The 25,268-nt window shown below is 37.3% G+C and overlaps 1 protein-coding gene across 2 annotated transcripts in view; it reads left to right on the forward strand.

Annotated features, from left to right (window-relative positions):
• The window catches only part of LOC136040623 (proteasome adapter and scaffold protein ECM29-like), a 187,303-nt gene that overhangs the window by 67,244 nt on the left and 94,791 nt on the right, over nt 1-25,268 (forward strand). For both annotated transcript variants that reach the window (XM_065724896.1, XM_065724897.1), the window contains 4 exons: nt 2,432-2,661; nt 9,888-10,119; nt 18,153-18,431; nt 24,585-24,828. In XM_065724896.1, the coding sequence (XP_065580968.1) occupies nt 2,432-2,661; nt 9,888-10,119; nt 18,153-18,431; nt 24,585-24,828 (985 nt within the window). The remainder of the gene's footprint in view (nt 1-2,431; nt 2,662-9,887; nt 10,120-18,152; nt 18,432-24,584; nt 24,829-25,268) is intronic.

The following is a 25,268-nucleotide window of genomic DNA, read 5'->3' on the forward strand; positions in this document are numbered from 1 at the left end:
ATAGGAAAGACGGAAAAAATTATCAGAAATTGTTATGTATGAAGAACCTTTAGTATCAATGCAGCAAAACAAAGTGCAGATAACGAGAATCACCCTGTAGCCTCAGCACAGATGTGAGGCTGTCTGGAGTTAGAGGAGGGGCTGATTAACGATGAAGTCAAAATTTAAATAATTATGCAAGTATCATGGATCGTAAAGCTTCAAAATTCAGTAACTATAGATGGTATGAAAGACTAAATTGTTATTTGACTAAAATACTAATTATTTTACTTAGTTACTAACTATTTTACCGCGTAACTAAATTACATTCGGGATGAATGCAAACCAGTCAGTAAGAGGCACTATTCTCAGAGTCTCGGAGTCTTACTCGGAGCTTCCACTGCAAAACGGGGGCATAATATCTCCTTGATCAAAGTCGATATTAAACTTCCCTTATAATCATGGGTGACTCTTCCCAACATTCGCCTCAACATCGATGGATATCTACTTTGCTCTGTGTCCGGTAGACTGCTTAATACGGCCGTCCAAACCGTACATACTTTATACGGCCATCCAAACCGTGCGTACTTTATGCGGCCGTCCAACCTTGCATATGCACTTTTAGTTATTCCAAGGAAATGTTTCTCAAGTTTTGCGACCTTTTCCTACCCATTGCACCACATAAGACACGAGACTGAAGTGAAAAGCTGTTAGGATTGGTTTTAGACAGTATTCTTTCCAATTATGCAACTAAAATACATGCCCAAGTTCGCTGACACTGCTAAATATCGATTTTTTAACTTTTGCAAAAGGGGTAAAATGTTTTTGCATTCTTGCATATATCATACGATTCACCTCTTTTAGCTAAATTCAGTGATATATTCAACTCAGACTTTTCATGTTTACCCGTTTTTACCCTTGGACAGCCGTATAGTTAATTTTTAGTTCATTATATGCTGCTATAGCTAATGACAAATTATATGGTTAGAAGTATAAAGTGATTAGAGATTATAATTATAAAGATAATTGGCGTAATATTAATGCGGGCCCTTTTTTGCCTTACGATTTCACTGCAAAAGGAAGCCTCCCGCTTCATACATTCAAGTTTAGCACGCTATGTTCAAAGCAAGGCCGTATCAAGGGGAGGGGGAGAAGTTAGAGGGGTTTACCCACCCTCCCGCGCTTCCTGAAATGTTTGTCCGACTCGTAAAAACGTAAAAAAATTAATATAAACAAATTTTTGATGCGTTTTTAAAGTGTTCTTGTACCCCCCCCCCCCAAAAAAAAAGAAAGAAAAGAAAAAAGATCCTGGATACGACCCTGGTTCAAAGGTTGTTTGGTTTACTGAATCGCAAAAATGTATGTTTTTTTCCTTATGAAGGGATTGACAGACTAGGAATAAAAAATTAATAGTGAGAGAAAAAAAGAAACATCCTTTTATTAAAACAACGTTTTAAAAAAGGAGAAGAAAAATCAATAAAGAGAAAGAATTTCCATAATGCAGTTCTAATTATGAAGGGTCTAATATTAAGATTGTAACTAAATTAAATCTAGCTCATGATACTAAAAAGTTGTAATGTCATTCACTGTTACATTTTTTCTGAAAATGCTGTGTTATAGCTTATTAAGTTTGTAGTTATTTTTATTCATTTTCCAATTATTATCTGTTTTGCAATAATGAAAATATTATTGTTTTGTTATCTAATTATTATCTAGTTTTTATTTGAAAATAATAATTGTATTTTTTACGTTTTAAAACAATTCGAAATTACTTCCTAACTTTTTTTTGTTAAATCAGTAACAATAATGAAATAAAAATTAGACAAGAGATAAAGATTATGAAACATCTTGCATAGAAATTATATTAAAATTTAGTTCATCGATAAAGACAAAAAAACTGAAAAACTGTATGAAATGAAATAAATCCTTTTAGTTTTTACAGAAATTAATTCAGAATTATCCATTTTATGTCTATTTTACTGAACCTTTTTTATTAGAGAAAAAACAAAAAAAAAAAAAACTCGAACTTGCTAAGTTGCGATATGATCACGAAACCATTTAATATAGCATTTATTTTCCTTATGCCGCTAATTCTACACTAGCAAATGAATTTTTTTTTGTTTTTTTTTTTTGCCGGAACTATTTATTTTGTCTGTATATGGAAACAGATTTTTCTTCCGTTCATCGCCGTAAGGGCGATGAATATTTAAGCGATCAATATTTGTGAAGAAAACTTCGAAACGATAAGTTTAAATAATTACAATAATATTAAAATGTTATTTTAACGCATTATTTATCCCTACCATTTAGTAAAAAGCTATGATATTCGAATCATTATTATTTTTAACTGAAAGTTTGTTTCTGTTCGTTCGTTTTTTATTTACCTTGGTAAATCCTTTTCGCCTCAGCTTAGCAATAAAATGACTGAACTTTTTTGTGTTTTGTTATTTAGGAGCCTGACATTGATTTTGCTCAAAGCCTGCGAACTACTATAAGTGGCATTGCACCCTGCTTTATATCTGCTAGTGAGACTACTAAGCGACTCCTCAAATTCGTGTTCAACCAATATATTACCTCGTCAAATGTTCAAGTCCGAAGGGTCCTAGTGGAACTGGTTCGAATTATATTCCCAATTACAGACGTCGAAGGCCGCTTTTTGCTTCTGATTTGTTGTGGAGACAGGTACTACCTAGTTAAATTCTTTTATTTATCACAAATTTTTATTAATTTATTTAAAGATTACCCAAGAAATATAGGAAATACGATTTAAGACTGGTTATTATTCTTCGGGCCAGGAGGCGGTCAAGAGATGTAAGGAGGAGTGTCAAGGACTGTCAGACAGCAGGCATAAAAAAGCTTAGGGCAGGGTCAAGGCCGTATTCAGGGGGGAAAGGTAAGGGGGTTTGAACCCCCCTCTCGGCATGTTTGTCCCACTGGTAAAAACGTATCAGAAATGATATAAATAAATTTTTGGTGTGTTTTTTAAAGTTTTTTTTTTATACCCCCCTCCCGAAAAAAATCCTTTTGTACTCCCCCCTCCCCAAAAAAATCCTAGATACAACCCTGGATATAGTCTTCTATGAGGATCTAAGAAAAAATTCCCTCTCCTTAATAAAATTGTCCCTGAAAGAAGCAGGTCAGTCTTGAGCACGATTTACTTAAATTATAACTTTCAAAATACTTATTTATGCTAAGGAGCTCCCCCCCCCGTCCGTCATTAATCAAATTTTCTATACGTATTAATGTGAATTTTATTTTAAAACCAGTTTTTCCTGGGGCAAATGAAATCCTTTCTCAAGAAAGAATACATTGTCAAAATTTGGAGCTGTTACCTAGGGAAATAATATGAGGATAGGGCTTGAAATCTGGACCCTGTGATTTAGAGTCTCGTTGGCCTCACGCTATCCCATCTGACATAGCTAAGCTTGGTTAGTTGGTTGTACACCTTTGGCGCATAGAAATGGAAAAAAATTGGTTTTCTTTAAGTAGGCTTTCTGTAGAACTTATAGATTTAGCCAGTTATTATATAGGTTTGGGTGAGAGGTATGTTAGATAAATATTGAAAAAGGGAGAGAATATCTCCTAATATCCCTTCATTCTTAGGAATATATTTAGACTAAGCCTCCAACATGGATATTAGTGGTGACAGGTCCCTTCTCTTTGTGTAAGTATTTTGATAATTGTCTTAAACTTAACTCTTTTATGCTTAAATGCACCCTGACCTTAAGTTCCTATGAAATGTTGGACCAGCCATGGCCCACAGTTATGACCCCACATAACAGTTGACCCCACATGGGTCGCAATTATGGAGCAATGGGTGTTGCTGTATGTGAAACAATTTCTATATTCCAATGGATATTTGCTCTTTGCCATGCAGTCACAAGACTAGAAATAGGGTATCTGTAAGAGCTAACGGTAGAATGTATATACTAATTTCTGTCTTTTACAGATATACGTAGAGGCTCTTTTGTGTTACATATTATTCAATGTTTCAATATTTTCATCTCATGTATTTTCCATTGGGTAAATGTTGGTATTACCGGAACAATTTTTTTGGGTCATGAGACTATTGTTAATAGATGCATTTTGACTTTTTGAACATCTTTTCTCTCTTGCAAAATTGCCGCAAACTCACCGCTATGGAGTTATTCTGGCCCAAATATTTTTGTATTTATATATATAGAATTGCAATCATTTCCGTTTTCGTTGATCGGAAATTTGAAATTGCTAACGTTTTAAGACAGAAAATTGCTCTGTGGCTTTTAGAGACAATTTGCGCAAATTTTGGATGTTTTTAGAGAAGATTATTTATGAAAGAATCGGCCTAAAATAATTCGCCTTTGGAACGTACTTAACCTAACCTCTGTCTAATATCTATTTTCTATTGTGCATATTATCATCAAATAATGCTCGAACAAGAAAAAAAGGGCTAACTTTGAATAAAAATAACTTGCTTACCATTCTCGAATAGGTCTTAAGGATTTTATAATTATTCAATAGCAACGATAGCGCAATCAGTAATACAGAAAAAAAAACTAAAAAACAGTGGAAATTGACAGAAAAATGGCCAACTTTCAGTTTGAATAACTCAATAATAGTGAGTCGGCGAAGGATTTGCTACATAAAAAGTTGTTCACATTGATGATAACTGTGTATCTACCCTAGTTTCATGACCCGAAAAAATTATTCTGGTAATACCAACATTGACGTTTCGTTGTTCCATTTTTGAAGTTCTAAAGTAAAAGTGATAAAAAGTTTATCCGCGTGTACTTTTTCCGGTTTTGTAAATATTTTCTTGGAATTTCACTATGTTTCAAAAATATACATATAATTACCACGATAAAATAAATGTTAAGGGTAAACATAGTTACAAAGTTAAATCAAATATTAAAATGCGAAATAAAATAGGGAACGAAAGATTTTTGTACCTCATTGTCAACATTTGGGGACACAAGTCAAGTTGAGTATTTGAAGCTCTACGAGCATTAAGTCTTGTATTGGGAAGGATTGGGGGGGGGGGTCTTTGAAGGGGGGAAGAAGACGTCGATGATAGTCAGAACTAAGGCACTTGTGCCCAAAGTTCATGGTAAGGAAGTGACGTCGTGATTCCAATGTAGTGAGTTCAAGTCTAGCCAAACCTTCATCATAAGTAGTATAGGACGTCCCCAGTATAATTTTTATAACTCTTTTCTGAATGTTTTCAATTTTAGAACATTGAGATTTGGTCAATCCAGGGTGCCAGACAGGGCGAGCATATTCAAGGTCAACAGGGTGCCAGACATATTCAAGACAAGGTCTTATATAAGAACAATAAATTATTTTAAGGTTCTGGATTGATATGGAGAACCGCTTAAGAAGGGAGAAAGATCTAAGGAGAAAACCACCTGTTTTAAATAGGTGAAAAGAGTGAGGTTTCCATTTAAGGTCATTGTCCAAGTGCACACCAAGTTGCTTAACCATGTTTAAATTTGGGATGTAAAGGTAATTATTGATTGGGGTTATATTTTTTTTAAAGGAGAATAACATTAAACTGCTTTTCGGTATGCTCAGATTGAGTTTAACATTGCCAAGATCATTCTTTAAGTTGTTAATGAGTGAGTCAAGTTTAACGCCCAAAGTGTTTTGAACTGATTTGGGTTAATTTTATCTTGAATATCGTCAAAGAGGAAATTGTAAATAAAACTTTGAAAATTTTAGAGAAATTAGAGGTTTTTGATATTGGTCTTAAGTCAGAGGGAACTTTTGGGGTCTTGTTTTTCGGTATAGGTGATAAAATAGCTCGTTTAAAACACACTGGAAAAATACCATCTACAAAACATTGGTTAAAATTGCAGTTAGAGGTACACTTAAATAATGGGCACATTTCACAATCAATTTGGTAGGGATATCACCTGGGTATACTCACTTATTTATATCAAGATTTTTGAGTTTAAGCCGGGTCTGATGTATTTCAATCACAGAAATGTCACTCACTGCACTGTTGGCCGGCATATTTTGGAGTGGCGGGTGAGTTTTACAAGTTGAAGTAAAATAATAATTTATGATGTCTGCACTCACTGGATTGCCATTACTATCCAGTAAGATAAACTTAGAAGAGACCTTTCCCATGAGATCTTGGATACATTTGTGGAAATTCTTAGGGTTAGAATACAGTAACTTATTGAGCACGTGAGCATCATTCTCTTTTCTTGCTTTACGAATTTCACTAATAACAAAGTTTCGAAGTTTTCGAAATTCCTGGAAAAATCCTTCCTTAAAGAGTCTATCACGTTCATTTATTAGGCATAATTTTTTTTTATTTATCCATGGTTTACAATTGGATTTGCAATTGACTTTTTTCACTGAAAAGGTGTCACAGTATAACTGGAAAAGTTCCGCTGAAAACTTAGAAGCCATTTCATCACCATTGGTAAGACATAGGATATTGGCCCAGGATTTGGAGCTAAGTTTTACTTTGAAATAGGCAATCTTCTCGTCAGTAATGGGTCTATATGAATAACTGATCAATGGTTTAGGGGGAAAGGATGATAAAGGGGTCCAAAAGATGCATAGATGGTCACTTGCCCCTAATGGAGGGGCTATTTTTGGGGCACAGTAGTAATCTTCAATGTTGGTTTTAATCAAGTCTAGGGTTTTATCACTGCGTGTAGGTGACTTGACTACCTGGTCAAGACTAAGAGCAGCGCTAAGCCACTTTTGGTCTAGCTCATTAAAATCACCACATAATGTAATTGCAGCATAGGGGTACTTGAGGCGAATTCTGTCAGTATAAAGTTGCAGATATGCCGTCAGCTCCTCCTTAAATCCACTAAGGGGAGGGTAATAAATAATACAAAAATCACGCAAGATACGTCTTTTGGGAGGTTTTTGGGTCTGGCCCAGAGCCATAAAACTTCAGTTTTTGAGTTGTTCTCTATTTCAAAAAATGAAAGAATCCGATTTGGGAGGGTACACTTACAAAAAAAGCCACTCCTCCACCGTGAGATAGAGGAATACCATCTTTGTCCAATCTGGGCTTAAAATGGGAGTCATAATTAGGAATCGAGCAAGAATCTTCTGTAGCAGACCATGTTTCTGTAAGGCAAGCAATATCAATCTGGTTTTTGCCAAGAATAATTTGTAGTTCCTCCATTTTATTTACTAGTGACCTTACATTCGCAAGAAGGATTCTAGGAAATGAGTAGGAGTGACGTATCGTACCAGGGTTATTGACAAACACTTTCCTAGCCGGGTTTTCTTTCCCTTTGTCAGCAATAGAGCTGCTGCTCCTGGTCTTATGCTCAATTAGTTTTTTGGTCCTCTTGAGAGAGGTTCACTAATACTACCAGCTGTTCTAAACCGTTTGGGTACATCATTTCGAAAGAATGTTTGTAGGCTTTTTCTTTTCACATAAGACATTTGGACAATCTGTCTTTTCAGAGCAATTTCTGATTCTGGCAGCTGAATTAGAAGGGGCTGGTGTCTTGAAACAGAGTTCAGAGTGGTTGGTTTTTTCTCCCCCACCCTTGTTGTCTTTAATATTGTTGGCACTGAGAGTTGAAGCTGGTCTTGAATTATTTGCTTCACTTGAGTTACATCATCAACTCCTACTTGTTCCGGTAAACTTTACAATAATATTCATTTTTCTCCGTTGTGCTTCATGATGGCAGAAGATTTCTTCCCTTACAATTTCTCGTATCTCATCAGTCTGCTTGGAAGTCTGGGTGTATTTTTCTTCAATTTTCTGCAACCGAGAGTTAAATTCCAGAAATGCACCATCTACATATTTATGTATTTCTTCATAGCTAGGCTTCTGGGCGAGCTCAGTTCGTAGCAGAGCTATTTCAGATGGAATCTGTCAGACTGAAATATCAATTCTTGTAATCAAATCATACAGCACCTCGGACTCAGCAAAGAGTTTGGGTATCTGTCTACCAGGTGAAGTAGATGGGGGGTTTGGGTCCTTTCTCGAATCAACTGGGCTCCCATCCACTGTCTGGTGTGATGGGGTGCTATTTGAGGGATTTTTGCCCCTGTTTGTAGCACTGAAGGCTGGATTGCAAGAATTTGTTGTTTGCCTGATTCTGGTTGTTCGGGTAATTTTTATAATTTATTTCGTGAGAGTTTAACAAGAAAAAGGACAATATAATGAGTACAGTAAACTAGCCTTTGGAAAGGCATAAAGAATCATTCAAGACGTTGATGACTGCCCATCATTGAGTTTGGTTGAGATTCAACCTTTACTTCTTGTAGATTTTGTGAAGGTAAGAATGTACGAACTCTCTTTCAGTTACGAGGTTGAATTAGGTTCTGGTATATGAAAGGCATCAATAGGACGCTGGTATCGTTGGCACTACTTCTCATTAAGCTTAGATGAAATCCAGTTAGCGCTCTAATAGCAGGAAATTGAGGACTCCTTCTTCGGTACAGATAAAGTTTCTTGGGACAACCAAATGGCTCTATATGGACATTAGTTCTTCCTTCACATCAAGCTTGGTCGATATTTAATATTTTTATTTGGTTGATGTAGCTATGATGTTGTAATTATGACAAGTAAATAACGACGAAGACCACACTGCCTTTCCATCGCAAACACCAAAAACAAGAAGAACAATAGGGAATTTTTCTTATTTGTATTGCTGAGGACGGCCCTTGGACATAGGGCCGAAATATTCATTCTAATTTATTCCCCACTGTCTTAAAAAATTCCCTATTGTTCTTCTTGTTTTTGATGTTTTAATTATGACAAGATATTGTAAATCTCATTCCTTCTCACGGAGGTAATGGTGATAATCTACTCTTGGTGCCCCTCAGAGTAGTACTGACGAGGCAGGGTATTTTGAGACTATCGCAGAAGTATCTCTGTCAGTGCGTAGTAAATGCCCTAACAGCAAAGCACTTACTTTGAATGACAAAAAAAGATTTACCCACCTTGTGGTAGATTAGAATTAAAAAAAAGTAACAGTTGACTGACAGTTGTGCATGATATGATGTGCATAAAAAGGACAAAAACATTAAGCTAGATAAAAAAAGGTCTTTTACACTTTAAGTACCAATGGCAGCAAAAACAAAGCCTCATTGTTTAGTTAAGTTAGTTAAGTTAAGTTAAGTTAGTTAAGTTAGTTAAGTTAACCTCATTGTTAGTTAAGAAGAAACATGTGCAACACCATGTGTCTTAAATCAGGAAAAATGAGATATTCAGTTCTTAATGTAAAATACCTCCATTTGTATTTATATGATTTTCAGAAGTTATGGGAGCCAAATTAAACAAAAATAAGAGTGAAATAAATCAGCTAGAAATAAGTGAAAAACGTATGGTACCAAATTGGTTCAGAAGGTTTAGTCTTTTTTTTTAAGTCTAGTTTAATTTGGGAATTAGTAGATTGTTAAAGTTTGAATTTTTTTATTACTATTTAGTATTTTTATTGAATTGTAAATTATTATTTTTAATTTTTTAGTTCTTTTTATATTCTTTAATTACTAAATTGTCTGAAATTCTACGGATGAAAAGCATTGTCAAATTAACTAATTAGCTTTGCTCCCTCTTTTTGTTTTTTTCACGGTCGAACGTGATAATTGTAAAGAAAATTTCATATTGCCTAAAAACTTTATAATTGTTAAACAAGCCAAAGAATAATGTGAAAAAATCTCGGTTTTCAGTTACGGATGAACCAGATGGATCAAAAAGACGTTGACATTTTTAAGTCCTTGGCACCTCAAATTGCAACTGCCACGTGCTTTCCACGTGTAGAAAATATGTGCCAGGACTCAATATTGAGCCTACTCCTTTAATGTTGGAATAAATTCAAAAGTGTTTTACTTCTAAACTGTTTTTATTAAAAATCACCAATTTTTGCACAATTTTTAGAAATTTTAACGAAAGAAAAGAATCTCATTAAGAATCTCATTAATCTGCTGATATTTTGTAGGGACGAAACTATTGCAAAAGATGCTGTGGATGCCCTTTTTGGACCATTAAGATCTTATACGATGGATGATAGAAGCACCGAAAAGATGGAAACAGACAAGTCAGATCTAGTCCCTTCATATGGAAGACTTTTAAATTATATCATTGAACAGAAGAAGTTCCGTGAATCCTCAGAAAAAGGGATTTTCATTAAAGATCGCGTCGTTGGATTTGACAAAAACACTTTTGAATATGTAAGCATATTGCTGGCAATGCTGTATCCAGCGGGTGGGGGGGGGGGTTGAGAGAGGTTCAGGGTTTGAACCCAACCCCCGCCGAAATTTTGTCTGGATCGTAAAAACGTAACAAAAATGCATATAAATAAATTTTGGATGTCCTTCTTATAATTTTTTGTAACTGCCCTCCCTCCTAATAAAAATCGTGGATACACCCTTGATTACAGGTCTCTCTTTTTTTTCTAACTATTTTTATTAAGAAGAGAGACAGAGGAATCGGGTAAAAAGGTGATATAAGAGATAATCATGAAACACTAATGTTAAAAGTGGAACAAATAGTAATTTAAAATTAATGTGAATGTATAAAAAAAGCATAGTAAGAATAGTAACAGCAAGCTAGTGGTTTATTATAAAGTGAAAGAACTCGTTGAGTAATGTTTTTATCTCTATAAAAAAAGAAAAATATCGGTTGGTCAATGATAAATGCGAGAGCATGTAAAAATCAATAAAATGCATGTAAAAATCACTAAAAAGCTGAAAATATTCCTTTTATGGCCTGGTTCTGATTGAGTAATATCGAAAGTAGTCAATAGAAGTGTGAGAGAGAGAAAAACAGAGGGATCGGTATATTTAAAAACTATCGTAGCATAGCTAAATTCAGTTTTTTCACAAAAATCATACATTTCAACAGAAACCAGACACTAGGACTCAGCATTAAAAATTGCTGTGAAGAAAGGCACAAATGAGTTGGCGTAACGATTAGTTCGTACTTTAGGGGGTACAAGTTTTTTGTAACCGAGTTTGGCTACTGAGAGGGGCTGGTTCGGGTAGTATTGATCGGTGGCTCTTATTGGCTAGGACGGATTTTCCAAATTGCTGAATAAGGTGTTCAAGCCGGACTTTAAGTGGAGATAAATTTAATTTAGCGGGGGCTTGATCATAGGGTATGCCACGGTCTTGGAATATAATCCTTGTTGCTCTTTTGTGGACGCACTCTATGTCGCGTAATAGATACGCTGTGCGGATAGCAGATGGACCCCACACCGGGCACGCGTACTCGAGCAACGGGCAAACATAACACATGTAGGCATGGAGAAGACTTTCAGTATCACACCCAAACGCCTCATTTTGGTATGTGTCTGAAGGCTTGCATTAGCCTTGTGGACGGTTAAATTAATATGGGCACTGAAACTACAGTCACTAGTGAAAGTTACTCCTAAGATTTTTATTTCGTTCACAATCAGGAAAGGGACTAGAGGCATATCTATATTCCGCGTCAGAGGGTTGAAACGAATTATCTTCGACTTGGCTACGTTAATGGTAAGATCATGACTTGAGCATTTGGTCTTTAGCTGATCAAATAACTGGTCTGAAAACTGGTTTGTTATGATAGTGTTTTCGACTAGGTAAGCGAGCACTATGGAAATATCATCTACAAACTTGTAACGGTCGTCGTGATGATTAAGTGGGGGATTAATTACAGCCAGGAAAATTATTCCAGCTAATTTCGTGCCTTGTGGGGCCCCGCAAGAAGTATCTGCCATGATGAATCCGAATCGTTTTCGTGGAGTGCAAAGACTTTTTGTTTTCGGCCAGTTAAGAAGTCAAGTACAAGGCCAAGGGTGTGTCGTTTGGCCCCCATTTCCTGGAGATTCACGCCTGCAGTCAGGTGGCGGATTAGGTCAAAGGCCTTTCGGAAATCCACTGCACAAATGTCGACGAAACAGCTACCTTTTTCAAGCCATTGGAGGACACAGTCAAACATCCGTACTAGGTAGATTGTAGTACTACACTTGGGGAGTCCACCGTACTGGAATTTATCAATACGCCCATGAATTTGTTTCAGAAGAAACTTGAGTATAAAGGCCTCAGTTACTTTAACTAACAAAGGTGTAAGTGAGATCGGGTGGAGATCGTCGCATGCGCTAGGGGCGCGCTTTTTGGAATAATTCTAATATAGGTCCTTTTCCACTGTGACGGGAAATAGCCAGAAGTAAAACACTCGTTAATGATGCTGGACAGTGGTAATGCTATGAAGGCTGCATATTCACGTAGCAGTTTGGCAGGTAATTCACCAGGGTATGAAGATGTATTCGGTTTGAACTTCCGTAATTCCGTGTAAATGTCAAACTCACTGAGTATTATGTTGTTCTCAGGCCTACATTTTTCAAGTATGGTGGAGTTTTCATGAGCCGTAATATTTGGATAGGTAGTGCAGATCTTGGTGAAGAATTCACTCACTTCTTCTGCACTGATTAAGGACCCACCATCATTGCTGATCTTTACACTTCTGTAAAAAGCTTGGCCGGCCAGTTTTTTCACAGCGTTGTGCCACTTTTTGGGGACTGAAGTAAGTAATTGGGAGGGCATAGTTTCACGACCATAGCGAGCTTTGGCTTTCTTTACCAAAGAGACTATTTGATTTCGCAATTTCTTGCCGTTCATAATATCACCACGGGAGTAGAGGCGAGACCTCTCTTTTATTAGTGATTTAATAACTGGAGATATCCATGGTTTGTCGTATTCATTAACAACAAATGATTTTGTTGTAAAGATCTTTAGGTATTGACTGTATAACTTGGCATTGAAATCGGATACCTTAGTTTCCAATAGCCCGGTATTTTACACTTCGGGGAAGTCATATGTGCCAATCCATCGACCGTATTCACAGATGGGCGACTCAGTACAAGGACAAACAGTGACACGGGATAGTTTGGGCTTTGGTAAAGATTCTCTTGCTTTCCAAAGAATTGCGTTGTGGTCTGACATGCCAACGGGACCAAGAGAAAAGGGAGGGGAGTAAAAATCATCACAATTTGTGAGTATAAGGTCCAATATGCCCCCCAAAGAGTGGGTGGGTATGTGTACTACTTGTTTTAAAGACAAACAAGATGATAACCAACTCTTCTTGGTTTGGTTTCCTCCAAACCAAGTTTCCTCCTATAATAAAAGCAGGGCTACTGTATATACTTCTCAGGTGATCAATAGTCGTTTGGAGGTGGAAAACCAAGTCACTCCGGTTTCTGGCACTTTCCGGGTAATATACTGAAGCGACTATAATACAAGAAAAGCAACGGGGAAGAGATTTAGGTTTGCAAATAGCCCAGATTACTTCATGAGCTGGATCAGATAATTCTGGTACTAATTTGCAAGGGATGTCTTTCCATATGTACAAGGCAACAACTCCACCTAGTCTATGCTCACCTCGATCAGCACGTGTGCTCAGGAAAATTTTGTAGCCTGCCATATGACCTGACAACCTATAAAGATTCCAAGTTTCTGTAAATGTGACAACTGGGATACTATTTTGACGGACAATAACTTCAAATTCTTCCATTTTGTTTCACAATGACTGGCAGTTTCTAACGAAAACATTCGGCATTCTATTTCTCGAATTAAAAGTCACTGACCTTAATAGGGGGGGGGGGGGGAAATCTGATCACTATACTAGTCGAACATACGGGAGCTTGATTGAAAGGAATAAGAGATGGCATATTGGCATGTGTAGAACAGTCTATCTTAACAAGGATACGTTGATGGGGTGAGGTTTTCGGAGCAAGACTAGTTGATCTTAATGAAACGATAGCTTGTATCATCAGCTGACCTTGTTTGCCGCCACGCTTGCGGTATCGCTTCCGCTTCTTACGGTTAGACAGGAGCTCTTGGGGCAGTGGTCTGTCATCTGGTGTTCTACCGAGCAAATTTAACGCTACGAGTTTTGCAAAAAAAGATGGCGCCACAGTTAACTCAGGTGAAAACAGTCCAATTAAGGCTTCTTTATCATATTTGAATGGCATGGCACACACACTAGACAAACTTAATAGTGTCTACATAATAACTACATTATAAATAGTATTCTTTATCACATATCTTATCACATATCGCATATAATTATGTATATCTGATATTTGAGCCAAAGAGTATGGTTAACTTATAAAAGTTGAAATTGGCACTAGTGTTGAAGAAAATCACCGACATAATCTAGGGTTTGTCGTTTCTTGCTAATTTTTTCAAACTTCGTAATTGTGTCTCTTTTTTCCATTAATGAAGATCAGACGCTTATTACCATACCATTATTACACAACAAACGACCAAATGCTAGTTAATATTCTTTTTTATTATTATTTTTTTTTACAAGAATTGCATTATAGTAACGAAATATTCTGATGGAAATGGCTGGTTTTTAAATCGTTACCTTATACCTTAGTTCCTCCTGTGCCGTCAGAGGCACCCAGGATATCCAGAAAGAGCCGCCAGTTATCCCTCATATGTTCTGCTGCCCACACGTCTTCCCATTGGGGTTGGACTGTTGAATTGATATCTTCAATTGAATTGATATCTTCAATTCCCGCTGATATGTACAACGGAGTGTATTTTTTTACTTTCCTCTTCTTCGGGTGCCCTCTGGTTGCCACTCGAGTACCGTTCTGGGGAGTTTATCTTCCGCCATACGGGTAACTTGTCCAAAAGAGTGCCATATTCGTTGGCGTACGACATCTGTTACCAGGGGCTGATGCGTCATAGAGCGAACTGTCTGGTTAGTTATATGGTCCCTCCAGTTAATATTCAGTGTCCTGCGAAGACAGTTGTTCTCGAAAGCGAAAATCCTCTTATCTTGCTATTGATTCATATTCCAGCATTCACAGCTAAAGGGGAAGGTAGAGCGGACGTTACTGTTGAACAACTTCAATTTTAGTTTCAGGGAGTTCTTTTTCGATTGCCAAACTTGCTTTAGTCGATTAAAAGCTCCACTGGATTTTCAAATCCTAGACTGTACCTCCTTTTCGCCTGATCCAGTTCGTTCGACTGTACTTCCAAGGTATCTGAATTCCTCTACCTGCTCTACTGAATTGTCCCCGCACTTTATACCAAGTGGTGAGTCGCTTGTTGCCATGCTTTTTATCTTGTCCGAACTAATTTTCAGTTCCAGAAGACTTGATTTCTCTCGTATGACATCGAGAAGCTCCTGGAGCCAATCCTTGTTTGCCTCAATCAGGGTGATGTCTTCGGTGAAATCAAGATCTGCTAGTCGTTTATCATCGTATATTTGGATCCCAGACCGTGTGCAATCTCGTAGCGCATAATCGATAACAAGGACAAAAAGCAGGGTGAGAGGGCACATCCCTGTTTGACCCCAGAAATTATACTGAAATACCTTGTATTTCCTTCATGGGTCCGAACACAGCACTCCGTGTTTTCGTAGAGTTCAACGATCATGGATACCAGTTTATTTGGAATGCCGTAGTGTCAGAGGATTTTCCACAGTGATTCTTGGTGTATTGAGTCAAAGGCTTTTTCGAAATCCACACCGACAAGGCACATCTTTTGCCTCCATTCGTTACATTCCTCAATCAACATGCACAGGGCATATATAAGATCTGAGCAGGAGTGAGATGGGCGGAAGCCATGCTGTTTGCTTCTCAAGTGCTTATCTAGTGCTGTCTTGATGCGGAAGAGGATTATCTGTGAGAATAGTTTCGCCGGGATAGAAAGAGGCTGATTCCTCTCCAGTTTTCGCACTTTGATGCATCTCCTTTCTTGAAAAGCTTGATGAATGTGCCTTTTCTCCACTCTTCAGGGACTTTCTCTGATTTTCTGATGTATGCAAAGAATGTGATCTACATCGTTATGCAAGCACCTAAAGATGTTTTGATCATTTCTGGTGATATCTTGTCGATTCCTTGGTGCTCTTCCGTTCTTCATTTTGCGAGCGGCTTGAACTATTTCTTCGGTCGATGGCTCTCCTGTATTGATTTGAAGGTCCAGGAAAGGGGTTGTGGGAATTTCTGCTATTTTCGGAGGACTTGGTCTGTTTTTGAGGACTTTCTCAGCATATACAGCCCAAACTTCAGAGATTTCATCGGGGGCTGTGACCATTTTGCCATTGTCATCTTTAACTAGCCAGTTTTTGTTACGTCGTTTCCCAATGATTTCATTGGTAATTTTGTAAACAATTCTGGAATCGCCTCGTTTGGCTGCTTCGTCTGCCGTAGCTGCCTTCTTTACTAGAAAGTCCCGTTTATCTCTCCTTGTGCTCTTCTTCACTAGCTTGTCTTGATGTCGGTATAAATGATTTCTCAAGACTTTATGGCAGTCATCACTACCGTTTAGAAGACGTTGTTCTAATTTCCTACGCTCTTCAATGAGGATCCATGTCTTATCGGATAACCATCCATCTTTGGGTCTTTTTTTGTGTCCAAGCGTTTCTAGGGCTGTCTGGTTATAGGCTTCTTTTAGGGTGTTCCAGAATGACTCTACACTGCCTCTGTTGTAGAAACCTAGGGTCAAGCTCTCAAACCTGTTTGTAAGCTGTATATTAAAGTTGTGACGAACTGTTGCGTTTGAGAGTTTTTCTGAATCGTAGGCGGGCTTTTCTTTGGATTCTGACTTCTGTATGGATTTCAGCTTGAGGGACAGTTTTGCGATCATGAAGGCATGGTCTGCAGTGACATTGGCTTGTCTGTGGGCCCTAACATCCTGGAGACTCGACTTCCTCTTTGTTTACCAGATATGGACTGTTTGACTATGGGGTCGACCATCTGGAGAATTCCATGAGTATTTGTGGATGTTTTTATGTTGAAAGAGAGTTCCACCAATGATGAGGTCATTTGTTAGAGCAAAGTCAACTAACAGTGATCCATTTTCGTTGAATTCGCCGAGGCCTTGACTGCCAAGAATTTCAGGACAGTAGGACTTGGCGCTCCCCACTTTGGCATTGAAGTCGCCAACAAAGCAGACGAGATCAAGGCTGGGGATATCTTTGCCGACAGCTTGTAGGGTGTTGTAGAAACTGTCTTTTGTTCTATCATCCGCGTCGTTAGTTGGTGCGTAACATGCGACTACTGTTAGTTTCGCCTGTCGACCTGTGAACCGTGCCTCGATGGTCCTCTCATTTATGGATGTCCATTTAGTTAGAGCTCTGGACGCAGATTTGGACAGCATAATGGCAACACCTGCTTCTCTCTTTTTTTCGGTGCCACTGTGCAGGATTGTGAATCCTTTACTAGGGTTTGACTGCCTGCACTTATCCAACGGACTTCCGACAGAGCAAGGATGTCGAGGCTATATCTTTCCATCTCATTAACAACTTGTTCTGTTTTCGCAAGTTGGGCCATGGTCCTCACGTTCCAAAAGCCAAGTTTCATTAGACAATTCGCTTTCAAAAATTGTTTCCGGGGGTGGTCTGAATTCGTCGTCATGGTGTCCGGGGGCGGTCCATAGTCGTCAGCAGGTTGCATATTCGGTATCATGTTGGCTCTCAAAACTAGATAGTTTTATGGCAAATTTTTTTTTCAGGGGTAGGTTGCTAATCTACCGCCAAACCCTCCTCCTCTTATCCAGGCTTGAAACTGGCTGTATAATTACAGGCTAAATATCACTAAATATCAGATGTGAAGAAAAATTGATCTTAAGAATACCAGGAATATTTTTAAACATAATTTCGCCCTTAGTGTTTTGCAGAAGTTAAGCCCTAATGTAAAGAACACCGTTGAGAGTGCGCTAGTGCCTCTTATTGCTTAATTAATCCTTTGTACGGTTTTAAAAAGAACAAAATCAAATTGAAAACTAGCAATTTCACACGAAAGTAAAGTGCAGCGTCAAAAATAGAAATGAGCGTAAGTCATCCTGTCTCTAATAGGTCTGCCCTTCCCCATTAACCTTGTGCGCTCTACACTAAATTTTTTTTCCCTCTATTAGTTCAGAAACGAGTGCTCACAAGGGAACATGATATCCCCCCCCTATGGACAATTCTGCTCTGGGAAATTCTCCCTCTCCATGGATATTTTCCAAAGAGATAAGTTTTTAAACTCATAACCCCTAGCCAGTTCAAAGCGTCTAAATTTGCCAGTCAAAATGTCTGAAGAGGCCACACGAACAGGATTTTCCTTGTGGGGACAGGGACGGACGAAGAAGCTTTTTTTTTTCTTAATAGTAGTAGATCATAGTGAATGAATGAACTTTATTTCCCACTAAGTCTTATTACGTCGTTTGATTGTAAGTGTAAGGGTCTTTTTGGTCTTGTTGATGTTTTATGTTTTTAAAATTTTCAGATACTTCGATTTGTTCAGTTATCTCTAATAAATGAAGCTGGTCTTGGCCCATTTGAATCTGCTTTGGAGAATCCACATCGAGTTGCCTCTTCAATCCGACCTTTCTTGCTGAATTTGATCCGAAATGAAAGTTCTGTTCTATCGGCCCATCTTGCTCTTCTTACCGAAACTGTTGAACTATTTCCTAGCCTGAATTTTATTACATCATTGACGATCCTGGTTGGGGCTGTACCTGAATTTTTAGCGGGTGAATTAGTTACGCTTATTCCAAATTTAAAGGTAAATCTTCTTTTTTTTCTTAATAGCAGTAGCTCATAGTGAATGAATGAACTTTATTTCCCACTAAAAGTTTTATTATGTCATTTTATTACGTCATTTTATTATGTCATTGACGATCCTTATTGGGGCTGTATCTGAATTTATAGCGGGTGAATTAGTTACACTTATTCCAAATTTAAAGGTAAATCTTTTTTTCTTAATAGCGGTAGCTCATAGTGAATGAATGAACTTCATTTCCCACTAAGTCTTATTACGTCATTGACGATCCTTGTCGGGGCTGCACCTGAATTTATAGCGGGTGAATTAGTTACACTTATTCCAAATTTTAAGGTGAAACTTCTTTTTTTCTTAATAGCAGTAGCTCATAGTGAATGAATGAACTTCATTTCCCACTAAAAGTTTTATTATGTCATTTTATTACGTCATTTTATTATGTCATTGACGATCCTTATTGGGGCTGCACCTGAATTTATGACGGGTGAATTAGTTACACTTATTCCAAATATAAAGGTAAATCTTCTTTTTTTCTTAATAGCAGTAGCTCATAGAACTTTATTTCCTGCTAAAAAGGCATAATGTTGCTAGCAGAGTAATAAAAGGAAAGATAGCTACAAAAAAAGCAACAAATAGGAAACACACAATCTATACAAGTAGAAAAACAAATGGACACTAATATCGCAAAGCATCGCACAGTTTTAAATTCATAAAACGTCTCTAGTATTTCTGAACAACCATGTACGGGTGCGATATGTTATATTTATTGTTCATAGCTTTACATAGTATGTTTGGTTCAGTTCAACATCCCTCCTCAAATTGCCCTGAAAGCTTCACCATAATCCTCTAAGCATTTCCTTATGCTTAGAGTATTTTCCTGCATGTACACAGTGGGCTTGGATTCAGCTCAACACCATCCTTTCTAGTCAATGAAAGTTTTACTAACTGCCTTAGCATTAGCAATAATAGTAATCATAGTAGCAGAAATAATGGTAGGAGTATCGGGAGTAGTAGTTCAACATCACCTCCTGGTTCCTTAATATTTTCAACTCAACTACTTTAAGCCTTTTCCGATGCATTGATGATACGGCCTTTTGATAACCTGTATACGTATAGTGTGTTTTGATGTAGCCAAATATCCCCCTCAATAGTCTCTGAAGCTTTCACATCAATACGATTAGTTTTAGTAATACTAGTACTACTATTAATATAAGTTGCAGTACCACTACTAGTAGCAACAGTTTACATTTTTATTAGCGCAACAAGCCCTTAAAGTTTCAACCTAATACACTAAACCGTTCCTAATACACTAAAACCGTTCGAGATATTGCTGATACGCTGTTTTGACAGCCTACGCACACATAGCGTGTTTTCATTTAATTCAACATCGCCCAGAAATTTGATGAAAGTTTCAATTTAATATCCTCAGCCTTAGTAGTAGTCTCAATGGAAGTAGTTATAGTAGCAGTAGCTACTATAACCAATTTACCAATTTACGTCATCAATTCGATCCAAAAATGGCATAGCGTTGCCGGGACCCAGAACACAAGCGACAATGAGAATCCATATATAGAAGCCTGTCGCGTGCCATGCTTGGGCCCGCGGGGACCGGTGGCAAAGCCGCCGGGACCCAGCACTGTCTGCGGTTAGAACACAAGGGACAATGAGAATCCATATATAGAAGCCTGCCGCGTGTCATGCTTGGGCCCGGTTGCGAAGCCACCGGGACCCAGCACTGTCTGTGGTTAGAACACAAGGGACAATGAGAATCCACCCGCGGGTACCGATTGCAAAGCCGCCGGGACTCATCACTGTCTGCGGTTAGAGCAAAAGGGACAATGAGAATCCATATATATAAACCTGCCGAGTGCCATGCTTGGGTCCGGTGGCCAAGCCGCCGGGACCCAGCACTGTCTGCAGTTACAATACAAAGGACAATGAGAATCCATACGTAGAAGCCTGCCGCGTGCCATGCTGGGGCTTGGCGGCGAAGCCGGCGGGATCCAACTAGTTTCTCATAAAATCAACAGAAAAACTGCTTTGAGACAAAACAGTGGGTTGTTGGAAAAGAAAATATGTCGCTATCTATAATTATACAAAAAATATTGCCGTTTATGACTTTAGTTAGCAAATGTCAGTACTAGGGAAATCACCGTTATACCTTGTTAATGATCTTTAACCACTAAGGAAGAAAAGAGTAGTGCCTATGGGCGTCATGGGACGTAAAGACCCATTTCTCATGATATAAAATGCCTAAAGTGAGGATTGAACATTCGTTAGATCCTCTTTAGAAATTTTTTTTACTATCACTTTAAACATGCAATTTAAGATTTTACTTGCTTAGATGTCAGCACTGGGGTTAAACCTTGTACATGATCTTAAACCACAAAAGAAAGAAAAGAGCAGTGCCTTTGGGCGTCATGGGACGTAGAGACCCATTTCTACTGATATAAAATGCCTATAGTGAGGACTGAACATTGGTTAGATCCTCTTTAAATATTTTTTTACTCTCACTTTAAACATACGATTCTAGATTTTACTTTCTTTTACGCATAGACACTCTCTCTTTGTTATTCTTCTCTTTTTCATTTTATTCTTCTATTTCTTTTTCTCCCTTTAAAAAATGATTATGCACGACACTGCTTTTTAATTATCTAGGCCATCAGACAACATGAGCGATGGTCTTGTTAGAGTTTTAAAAAACAGCGACAGTGTTTATAGCTTTTTAAAATATAATTATCTTTTTCGGGGGGAGCAATTCCAGCCCTTTGCGAAATATTCTTATCGTTTGCAATTTATCAAGCAATTAATATGTTTCACATGGTATCCCACGCTTACAATTTTGAACATGCCAAAGAATTTGGGTGCGTTCCAAAATGCAATTGTAATTAATAGAAATTTATAATTTACGTTTCAAAAGTATAAATAATAAAGTAAATTTGGTAGCTTTTCATATTATATTTGCGGAAAGAATCAGAATGTTCTTAGGTGTCTAGAAAGAACTAGACACCCTGTTGCTTATTTTGAACCTAAAAGTGGTTGGATTTGTAGTTCAGAGCGTTTTAAGTTGAAAATATAAACAAAGAATTAATTATCATTAACAGTAACTGGCTTTGAAATACAAAATGTTTAAAAGATAAAGAGAGATAAAATTCTCGGGGAATAAGGGGATTATTTTTCCCAGAAGCCACTTAGAAAGGACAAAAAATAGAATCCAAAAAAATAGAATTAAGCCATAGGAGAAATGTCGAGAATAACCGCATTTTTGTTATCTTTTTATTGGCCTTGTGCCAATTTTACCGCAGTTTTACTGATTTTCAAACAGTTCGTGGTAACGAACTGTAGTGAGGAGCGACCCGGCTCAATAGTGACCGAAACTCTAAAAAACGGAATTTTAATACCAATAGCTACATCAAAAGAATCGCATTTTTATGCTGATTTTAAATATAAGTTTCGTCAAGTTTAGTCTTACCCATCAAAAGTTACAGGCTGAGAAAATTTGCTTTATTTTAGAAAATAGGGCAAAACACCCCTAAAAGTCATTGAATCTTAACGAATCACACCATCAGATTCAGCGTATTGGAGAACCTTACTGTAGAAGTTTCGAGCTACTATACACACAAATTGGAATTTTGCATCTTTACCAGGTGACAGATCACGGATGTGTGTTCGTTTTTTTTTGTTTTTTTTTGTGCTTTTTTCCCTATCAGTGATTGTTTCCCAATTTGTTTCCAATCAGGAGACCATTAGGTAGTTTTCTTAGTTCTGGGAAGGATTTAACCCGGGGAGATTTAGTTAGAGGGGTGTATAAAATTCCTTGTTCCTGTGGAAAGTTTTATATTGGTAGAACGCACCAACAATTTACTGAAAAATTTATTGAGCATCGCAACTCAATAGAAAATTTTTCTCAAGAGAAAATTTGCTTTACTTTAGAAAATAGGGCAAAACACCCCTAAAAGTCATTGAATCTTAACGAATCACACCGTCAGATTCAGCGTATTGGAGAACCTTACTGTAGAAGTTTCGAGCTACTATACACACAAATTGGAATTTTGCATCTTTGCCAGATGACAGATCACGGATGCGTGTTTGTTTTTTTTGTGCTTTTTTCCCTATCAGTGATTGTTTCCCAATTTGTTTCCAATCAGTGAGACCATTAGGTAGTTTTCTTAATTCTGGGCAGGATTTAACCCGGGGAGATGTAGTTAGTGGGGTGTATAAAATTCCTTGTTCCTCTGGAAAGTTTTATATTGGTAGAACTCACCAACAATTTATTGAAAAATTTATTGAGCATCGCAACTCAATAGAAAAAACCCTACAACTAAGAAAGCCTCCCGAAACTTTTGTTTCGGCTCTAGCTGAACATACATTCTTTTATCCTGAACATTTTATACAATTTGATGAGGCTACAGCTATTTTATAGAGGTTTTTCTCAGTGGGCGAGGGAGGCTATAGAAATTAAAAAACATATATTTGCTAATATTTCAATAAATAGAGACACAGGGAATATAAATATTGACCCATTTCATGATATTCTTTTGAAAAATGAGCCAATAGTCGATGGGGGAATTAAAATTTTACACAATCACCAGGGGACAAGATTACCCACTAGACCAAAAAGAGTTGCTTCAATGTTAGCTTACAAGAGGATTATTTCGCAACAGAATAATTAACTAAATTTCAATTTTCATAATTTTTCCTCAGTTGCTCTTTGATTCTCATTGAAGTAACAAAAATAGCCGCTTATCCCTACGTGGATAAGTAGCGACAATTGTATTTATTATTATTGGTGGTGGTTTTATTTGTTTTTAGATTAGTTTTCTTTTAATTTTCTATCTTGTGCTGAAGACGCCTTGTTTGGATACAGGCGAAATATCCGCGTTGTTTTAGTCTTTCACTTCTACTGGCTGTCGTCTCGTTTGAAGTTTTCTTTTTGTAGAGTTTTATCTCTCTTGGTTGTTTATAGACGTTTTCAGGGGGCCTTTTTCGTGTTGAGGGGGGAGTTAGGTCAGGGAAGGGGGTTACGTGGGAGGATCTTTCATGGAGGAATTTATCATGTGGGAGAGAATTTCCATGAAGGGGCTGCGGGATTTTCTAGCATTATTAAAAAAACAATGAGTAAAAAAAATTCAGCTGGAAGTAAGGAGCAGCATTAAAACCAGAACGTGAATTATTACGTAAATAACGAGGTTCGTCTCCTCCACAATACCTCACTCTTTACGCTAAAGTATTGTTAGTGATTTCAAATATTTATTCTACGGCCTTTGTGATTCAGGGGGTCATTATTAAAGAATTGGGACAAAATTTAAGCATTAGTGTAAAGAAGCGAGGTATTGACGAGGGGGCGAACCTCTTCATATACGTAATAAATATATACAAATATAGAAGTTTGGTACGTAAGTTAATTCGTAATTTACGTATATTTATTACTAATAAAAACATTGGTAAAAAATAGAAAGTTCTAGCTGCATTTCTAAGTAACCAAAAAGGCGAGGACAACTAGGCCTCCTCCCCACCTCTTTTTTTTAAAATCGTCCGATCAAAATAATAAGGAAGCCATTTAGTAAAAAAAAATGCAAATTTCGTTTTAATTATTCATGTGTGGTGAGCCAAAATAAAAACATGCATTATTTCAAAAACGTTCAGAAATTAAATAAATAAAAAAAAAAATTCTAACTGCAAGTAAGGAGCGACATTAAAACTTAAAAATAAGAGAAATTATTCCGTATATGAAAAGGGTTGTCCCGTCCTCAACGCCTCGCTCTTTACGCTAAAGTTTGACTCTTTGTCACAGTTCTACTTTTAAAACAATAAAAAACTTCAGCGTAAAGAGCCAAGCGCTGAGGAGGGGACAATTCCTTTCATATACGGAATAATGTCTGTTCGTTTTAAGTTTTAATGTCGCTCCTTAAAATTTAGTTACAGGAATAACGATATCAATCGGTACAACAGTATGAAAAAAATAACCAGCCAGGGAACAAGACTAAGTTGCAAGATGACTAAGCAACCTTAGATTTGATTCACTTTATTTCTTCACACCGAACTTACCTTGCCGAAACGGAATAAAAAAAAAACTTTCAAAGGTGGAATTTTCTGGTGCGGGGATCCTCCACCTTTCCTATCGCTCTGCTCTTTAAGCTTGTTTCGGCTTTTTTTTAGGATTTAACTGAGTCTAACTCAGAGGATACACGGCTGATATCTGCGGAGCTTTTGAGTATAGTACTCAAAGAAGAAAAGTCACAGAATTTTCAAAACAAATTTTTGTCAGCAGCCTTGCCAGACCTGTCAAGAAAATCAGTGGAAGGAAAGCAGGGACTGCTATTTGCGATTGGATTCCTGCTTGGTCGCATGTCCCTGAAAAACGAAAATATAAATCCATATAGTCAAATTGTGGACACAATAAGTAAGTACTTCTATCCTTAATCCTAGAATCATAGTAAAATTTCTTCTATAAGCAACACATATTTGATAGACATTCATAATGAATATTTCATGCAATGAATATTGTAGCATAAGCTTTTTAAGAAAAACGCTGTATTTTTGCACTTTGAGTCATTTCCAGTGTTGTGGAATATTTTTCTTCTGCTTGTAAAATTTGCCGACAGAGAACAAGAACAAAATAAAACTTTAATTATGTTTAATTCAGCTGTTCTTTATGATAATTAATTAAGATCAAATATAAATTCCAAGCTACTCTGCTGTTAATTTCAATCACTGCCAAACTGCTGTCTTGGCTCCAGTGTCTGACCTGACCATGAGGCTGCAAGGCATTTTATGGAACACGCTGCCAAGGTTAGCTGAATGGGTTGAAGCATATAAGGGGTTGAAAGCCTATGGGTTGAA

Source organism: Artemia franciscana, chromosome 21 (assembly GCF_032884065.1).
Source record: "Artemia franciscana chromosome 21, ASM3288406v1, whole genome shotgun sequence".
In the NCBI taxonomy this organism is placed as follows: Eukaryota; Metazoa; Arthropoda; class Branchiopoda; order Anostraca; family Artemiidae; genus Artemia; species Artemia franciscana.